This window comes from Mirounga leonina, unplaced genomic scaffold (assembly GCF_011800145.1).
Source record: "Mirounga leonina isolate KUSES-001 unplaced genomic scaffold, KU_Mleo_1.0 Mir_353, whole genome shotgun sequence".
NCBI classification, from domain to species: Eukaryota; Metazoa; Chordata; class Mammalia; order Carnivora; family Phocidae; genus Mirounga; species Mirounga leonina.
In genome coordinates, this window is record NW_023270699.1 from 190494 (window position 1) to 198219 (window position 7726).

Sequence of the window (7726 nt, forward strand, 5' to 3'; positions counted from 1 at the left end):
TGTTTCCAGGACATACTGCCGCGTGTTGAAGAGTCAAGAATTTCCTGGTAAAACAGATCATGACAAAACAGCTGTGTCCACAGATGTCTTGTGTCCGGATCCTTCCGTGGCCACTGTGAAGCCACGTCAGCAGAAGGGCCCCGCGTCTGGTCCAGACGTCCTTGGATGAGTTTGAGGCCATGGCTTTTTGTATAATTTGGCTAAAGGAACGCCTGCCTTTTGGGTTTCCATTTGGAAACAGCTCAGGAAAGGTGTTGCTTAAGACGGGGGAGGGGGAGTCTGGACCCGGCTCTCCCGTAGCTGGTTGTGGGGCCCCAGAGAGGGGCGTTCCGCCGACACCCTCCGAGGCTGGGCAGCACACGTCCAGGGCACTGTCCAGCTCCAACAGTCTGTGACCTCACCCCGGGTGGGGCGGGAGGCCTTGGGGTGCACCCGGCAAGTGCCCTCCACCACACGAATGAGGATTTTCCCCTGAAAGCATTCGGCATCCACTTTGCAGAAGCAGGGCTTGGCTCGGGGTGGGGGGTGGGCAGGAGACCGTGCAGGGGCCGTGCAGGGCCCTCTCCGCTGGAAAGCAGCCCGCGGGGCCCTAGTCCTCGTGTTCAGCCTGTACTTGGAAGCTCTGCAGTCTTGGCTGAGCATTTGCTTTGTTTGAATCAATGACTCAGTCTCTCTCCTCTCCCCACCCCCAACCTTGCCTTTAGAGCAACATCAATATTCATGTATAATTAAAAAACAGCACAAAAAGCTGACTCCCTACTTCCTGCCCCCCAGGACTTTCTCTTCCTTGGCCGGAGTGCAGTCCTGGCTCCTCGGCAAGTCCCCGGGTGGCCACCGGCTCAATGCGGCCCTGTGTGCAGGCCTGGCAGCCCGCTGCCCCCCGCCCCCCCGCCCCCCCTAGGCCCCCATTGGCTGCCTGGGCCCGCAGCGGGCCCCACCGCCGGGAAGGGATAAGACACCGCCCCACAGCCGCTCAGGCCACTCTGGACGCGGCCGCCAGGAGGGACGGGAGCAGCTCGCAGGAGCCACTGACGTGAGGACACTCGGGGGGAACCTGCTCTTTTCTTTCTGGGGGCAGGGAACCCAGAGGGTGGGGCTGGGAACAAGGTAGTAGCTTCGAAAGCCCCTTTAGGATAACTAGCAGCATCTGACAAGTGTGAATCCTGTTACTGCTTTGTGGACGTGACTGCTCACCTCGAGACAGCTAGAGGCTCTTTCTGCCTGAGTTTTAAACCGGAGAAACCTCAGGCCCCGTGGCTCAGAGGTGACTGCTGCATTTCCTCAGCAGGGCTAACAAATGTCGCTTCTTCCCTAAGTCTTTGAAGGGCAAGGTTTTCACTTCCCTCCTGGCGGAGAATGACTGGCAACCAGAGCTGGGCCAGCCCTACCTCAAAAATAAATGTTTTCTCTTCTTGTTGCTTCTGTCCTGGCCCTGGGTGTGCAACCGCTTCTCTCTTTTCCCTCAACGGGGCATGTCAGGGTCCGCCTGGACACCACCCAGAAATTACATGACAATTGGGAGGTCTTTACAAGTAAATTACAAACGGGGTCAAAGAAATTGGGGGTTTGGTGGGTTTAACTTTCTTCAGTATTGGGGTTTCTCAGGGAGGTAGGGCCCCTTCCCACATCATGTGTGATGTGCCCTTCCACAGGGAGTTAAAGCCCAGAAGCTCTCTCGCTTTCCACATAAAGAGATTAATGCAGGAGTAACATTCACCAAACTAAGTGGAAAGGAAATACGGATATTTGATTGCCACTTCTCTTAAAAGATAAGCTTTAAAGCAGGGAAGAATTTAAAAGGAAAAAAATTTTAATTAATTTTAGTGTGGTTAAGAAAATCACATTATATGGAGTTTTCAAACATGGAATAGATGTTTTATGCCTTTCCTTTTAAAAAAAATCCCACTAGTCATACCTTATGAAAAAATAATTTAGTCTCTCCTTCCCCCAAATGATCACAGGCTTTGAGAAACATCAGAATGATACAAATGTTTCTTGGGTTCTTTGTTTTGTTTCCAAAAAACAAAATCAATCATTGAAAACCTGGGTGCAAAGGGTAAGAACAAATGAAAGGTTAAAGATGTTAGTCTATGTGATTTGTCCCATCCACGTGTGATAAATCTGATTTTTAGGGATTTAAGAGCAAAACAAAGGATATTGATTATTAATAGGGTGACTTTAGCAAAAATCCTCAATGCTTTCTCCTTTGAGAAATCAGAAGTAAATAAAATGTTAAATATTTCTTCCAACTTATTGTTCAGATATAAGTGACGTACCCAACATGGGACCGACTTTTCAACAATTAGATGTAGTTCTTGTAACCATTTTCAGCTGTGACAGGGCAAAGACTCCAGGCCAAAGGTCGGTAGACGTCTCGGGCTGAATGTCTCAGTTTTGTGAAACAGTTGACAAGCCGTCCTTTGTAAAATGTACCCAAGTCCCAGGATCCAACATATTTCCTGTTTTCAGGCCGCGGTCTGAGGTTCAGGTGGTGAGGGAAGTAGGAAGTTGTGTACTTTGGTGCCCGTAGAGACCCCAGCTCCAGGCCCGCGCAGGGCGCACCGGTGAACAGGCCCCCTCCCCGCGCCGGAGGCTGTTGGGGGCCCCCCGGGAATGCGACGTGCCTGGCGGCGCTCTGCCTCTTCTTCCTCAGAACCAGCCCAACCCTATGGCCTGTAATACATTTTTGTTTCTGGTAGGTCTTCCTTGATCTCTCACTCATCTTCTTTTTCAAGAGTATCTGCGGCATTTCTGCCATATTTTTTTCCAGTTCAGTTTTACAGCTGTTTTTGCTCATGTTGCTCACACCCGTCAAAAAAGATTGCCTTACAGGGCGCCTGGGTGGCTCAGTTGGTTAGGCGACTGCCTTCGGCTCAGGTCATGATCCTGGAGTCCCGGGATCGAGTCCTGCATCGGGCTCCCTGCTCGGCGGGGAGCCTGCTTCTCCCTCTCCCGCTCCCCCCTCTTGTGCTCTCTCTCTCTCTCACTCTCTCTCTCAAATAAATAAATAAAATCTTAAAAAAAAAAAAAAGATTGCCTTACAGACTTGTATTTAAAATGAGTTAAATTTATATATTATTTCAAAGGAAAGCGAGTTCCTGCATTTTACGGTCCTTAGAGTCTTTTGGAAGGACCTGCACTTTTATTATTTTTTTTAATGATTTTATTCATTTATTTATTTGAGAGAGAGAGGGAGTGAGCATATATGCACATGAGCAAGTGAGGGGAGAGGCAGAGGGAGAGAGAGAACCCCAGGCATATTCCCAGGTCGCAGGGCTCAGCCCGAGGCTCCATCTCACCACCCTGAGATCAGGACCTGAGCCGAAACCAAGAGTCGGACACCTAACCAGCTGCATCACCCAGGCGCCCCAGGACCTGCACTTTTCTTGCTAAACTTATGCTTAAGTAGTATGTGTGTGTTGCTTTATGGATTTATGAAAAGGATCTTTCTACTGTTTTCTAATTGTTTATTGGTAGAATACAGGGACACTATTGATTTTTGTAGCCTCGTTTTGTTCCTGGTCACCTTACTTCTTTCTAGTTAATTCTAACAGCTCGCAGTCAGTCCTTTCTCCCCTGCACTCTGTCCCTTCATCTTGGAGCCTGGTAAGGGCAGAGGCTGGCCTCCTGGGGGGGAAGCAGGAATGGACCCCCAGAGCCCCTCCCTGCGCTGCCCCTGTCTATCCGCTGAAGTTCCCCATTGGCCAAACCACACAGAAGCCAGGGGGCGTGGGAACTTAAGGATGTGGCCACAGGGACGAGAAGGGAGGGGCGGGCAGGAGTGGATCTAAGAGGCTGTTAGGAGAATTGGGACAGAGGCCCTCTGCCTGAAGGGGGGATGAGCCAAGGCCGGTCTAGCCCGCTCCTCGGGTTGGAGGTCTGTATAGCTAACATGTTAACTCTTCTGTGTACAAACAAGGCAAAAAGCATGAGAGGGCATCTTTCCTTTGTGGACCCCTAGGATGTCTGAGCTGGAGAAGGCCATGGTGGCCCTCATTGATGTTTTCCATCAGTATTCCGGAAGGGAGGGTGATAAGCACAAGCTGAAGAAATCCGAACTCAAGGAGCTCATCAACAATGAGCTCTCCCATTTTTTAGAGGTGAGTCTTGATTTTTAAAATCGACAGTTTATCCATTCTCCTGTCCACTTTTAAAACCACCTGTCCATTTTCTCTTCTGAGCTGCGCTGAAGTGATTCCAGTGTAGGCTGCTTCTAAAAACGAGCTTATGCAACTGAACCCTCACTTGAGAGGCTAGCTCAGATGACCCCACTGTTCTCATTTTCATCTGTTTTGTGTATAGTTGGAACAGCAAGGAAAAACTGCTGTCTCAAAGGCAAAAGAACAGGTTCCAAATAATGCTGACTTTTCTCTGAAAAATCTAAGGATTTACAGCAGTAATGATGGCGGAATGGGATGGAAAATATACTCATGACTTGTCATGGGCCACAATGAACACACGAGAAAGATGTTAAACATAGGGTCTTGGTTTTGGGAGAAGGACTGTTTTCACTTTAGCTGCATGATCAGCATCCACCAGGTGACTAAAGATGCCATTCACTCAGCAAGTTAAGTTTACTGAGGACGCACTGTGTTCACTATCGGGAGAGACACAGGCCCGAGGACATGGCCCTGCTTCTGGGGCACCCAGCCTGGCACATCAACCCCGGACGCAGCCTACGTGCTGAGGGCACGAGAGGGGAGGCCTGGGGGTTCTAAGGGGGCACCCATGGAGCAAGAGCCCCTAATGTAGGAGGCGGCATGAGGGGTCCTGATAAGCCTGCGGGGGAGTATGTCCACGACTCACTTCCCTGCCCGTCTCCACCGCCCCAGGCCGGCCACCATCTCCACTGCACACCAGTCCCGTGCCCTTGAGGCGATGAACCGCATCCACCCGGCCCTGGCCCTCCCTTAGTACCAGAACCCAGGTCACACACAGGAAATGGCCAGACGACCAACCAGGGCGCCGAGGTCTGACCAAGTGCTAATTCCGGGGACAGCGCCAGAGCACCAGGCGTGTGGCCCCGCCGCCCGGTGATGAGGAGCCGCCCTCCTGAGCCCGCTGAGCTCACTGCGGCTCCCCAGGTTCCAGCAGCAAGGCAGGGCCCGCCATCTGCAGGACTGGCTGGGATTCTCCTGTCTGCACCCCGACCCAAACACACCATCGCTGTGAGGGGCACCACCAAATCCGAGGACGTGCCTGCAGGCTTGGGGGGATGGGGTTCTCGGGCTGATTCTGGGATTTTCTCAGGCATTCAAGTTCAAGTGCTGCCACTGTCCACACCTGCCCACTCAGTTTCCCACCAATCCCACCTTCTAACCTAACAACCAAAACCCCCAGTTTCGTCTGTAGATGAGGCTTGTTCTAAGGGTGAAATGAGACAGTGTTTGAACCTACAGTGCAAGCTCAACAAGCAGTTATCAATAATTAATAATTATAAAATTATTATAAAATAATATAAATTGTGTAAAATAATAATTAGTTATTAATTATTGATTTTAAAACAGGAAAAGCTTAGCATGTGGGAACAAATAATTCATGGTAAGTGTATCAAGATATCGTCAACATTTGCTGGCCTGGTTTTATTGTAATTTCGGTTTGGAGGCAAATCCATAATGTAATCGAAACACGGTACTTCCCGTCCCTCTTTGGCAGATGCTTCCAGGCCCCGCCCAACCCCCACTGGAATCAGTCCTGCATATATTCCACATTCAAGGGGGCTCGTGGACATTACCCCTGGCTGCTTGGGGCCGAGCTCTCCTGCTCCGGGGACTGGCGATTCTGAGCAGTCTGCTCTTACGCTGTCCTTGGGTGTTTGGTGCTTTCTTCCCACCGCACCTGCAGCCCTGCCCTGTGTCTGCCCCTGGGGGCCTTGTAACCCCGTTTGCTCGGCGGCAGTGAGGGGCAGCAGAACCGGCAGGAAAGTCCCATGACACCCAGAAAGCAACTGAAGGGGCAAAGAGAACACAAGGACTGAACAAATTTAGGACCTGTTGCCAAGAGTCATTCCAGGAAAAAAACAACTTTCAAAACATGGAAACCCACTGAAAGCCTTCACTCTAAGGACTTCCACTCCCAGAAGCAGTGAAACACTTGGGGGGATCCAAAAGTTCATGTTTTCTTCCAGGATGTTTGCTTATACCATGCTCAGGCTTATCTAGACTGCATTCCCCCTTCCCGGGTGCTTTTTGTTGTAAGTACAGTGATAGCAAGCTGCAGTTTTTTAGATCCTGGTTGTTCCATTCAGTCTTTTTCAAGTAGCTCTGGTCCCACGGGACCTACAGGTGGAAGAGACAGCGCGGACCCCCAGAGACTTCTGCCCAGCCAAGAGTCTCCCGGCCACACGAAAAACCTTTCTGGTATTTTGCATTTTATATCTTAAGTTGCTTCTGATACAAATTATGAAAGCCAGCCAACTATTAATCATGTTTTGATGGCCCTACATTCCATTTAAAAACAAGCTAGGCAATTTCTCTTCTCTCTCTTAGGAAATCAAAGAGCAGGAGGTCGTGGATAAAGTCATGGAAACTCTGGACAGTGACGGAGACGGCGAATGTGACTTCCAGGAATTTATGGCCTTCGTTGCCATGGTTACCACCGCCTGCCATGAGTTCTTTGAACACGAGTGAGACAGCGAAAGCAGCTACTGTGGTCAGTGGCTGTTGAGGGTCACACAGGCAGAGAGTGAGGGCTTGCAGGCTAGTAGGAGCTGAGCTTTCCAGCTGTGTTGTAGCTAATTAGGAAGCTTGATTTGCTTTGTCAATGAAAAATCGACGACCTCTTTCCCAGGGCTGATTTCAACGGCCCCATCATTCTTTCTGCTCTGTTAGCTGACGGGTCCGCGGGACTCTTGTGATAACCGTTAAGGAGAGCGTGTGCTCAACCCGCAGTCATGGCTGTGGAGAATCCTCACCCAGAACGACCAAACTGACACCAAAAATGGCTCCGAACATCTGTGGTTCCTTAAGTCAAAAATACAAAGCTTTGCGCACCGTCCTTTGAAAGGCTGCCCTTCCTTAAATTGGTTTATCATCCGTGCAAATGAAACCTAGGGTCGTGAGGTGGTCTGACATGCCGCCGGCTACCCAGAGAGCGCGGTCACGCTCCGGTCCCTTTCCCCGTGGTGAGCTGTGGGTGCTGGGCAGACAGCCCTTGCTCACAGTGCTGCAGGAAGAATGTGACTCACCAACCATCAAGGACTGACATGTTAATTCTAACCAGGACTGAGGATCAAAATTCCGCATTCTGTGGGACTCTTCTGCTCGGGTCTCACCTTGCTGGCTGTGTGGCCTGGAGGGGGAGGGGGCACAGCCCCATGCCCGTGGCCTCCTCTGCCGTCTGGGAAATGCCCTGGCCCTCATGCGTTTGTGTTGAGACGGGGCCTGCCCACGGCTGTTGGTGAAGTCAGCGTACGTGGAAAGCTGAACTATGTGCTTTGGTATCCACGAATTCAAATAAATCAAATTTCAAATAATTCAAATAATCAACTTATAAATATTAACAGTTACTTCCCAGAAAATTCAAATTAACCTTATCTACCCCCTTTTTCTGCTGCTTTTTTTAAGTGCACAGATTTGGAAATTCATAAGCCAATTGATTGCTTATATTTGCATTAAATAAAAAGAGTACTATAACAAGTCTCCGTAGCCATTAAACATGAGACAGAAGTGAAACACCTGCCAAACTGGAAGGAGGAGTAAAGTGACGGCCTGGCTTCATCACGACG

General features: G+C 50.1%; 1 protein-coding gene across 1 annotated transcript; it reads left to right on the forward strand.

Annotated features, from left to right (window-relative positions):
* Window positions 1–932: 932 nt before the first annotated feature.
* On the forward strand, window positions 933–7480 carry S100B (S100 calcium binding protein B). Its single transcript, XM_035029980.1, has 3 exons — window positions 933–1033; window positions 3962–4100; window positions 6489–7480. The coding sequence occupies exons 2-3, from the start codon at window positions 3963–3965 to the stop codon at window positions 6627–6629; spliced, it is 279 nt and encodes a 92-aa protein (XP_034885871.1). The 5' UTR covers window positions 933–1033; window position 3962; the 3' UTR covers window positions 6630–7480.
* Window positions 7481–7726: the final 246 nt, after the last annotated feature.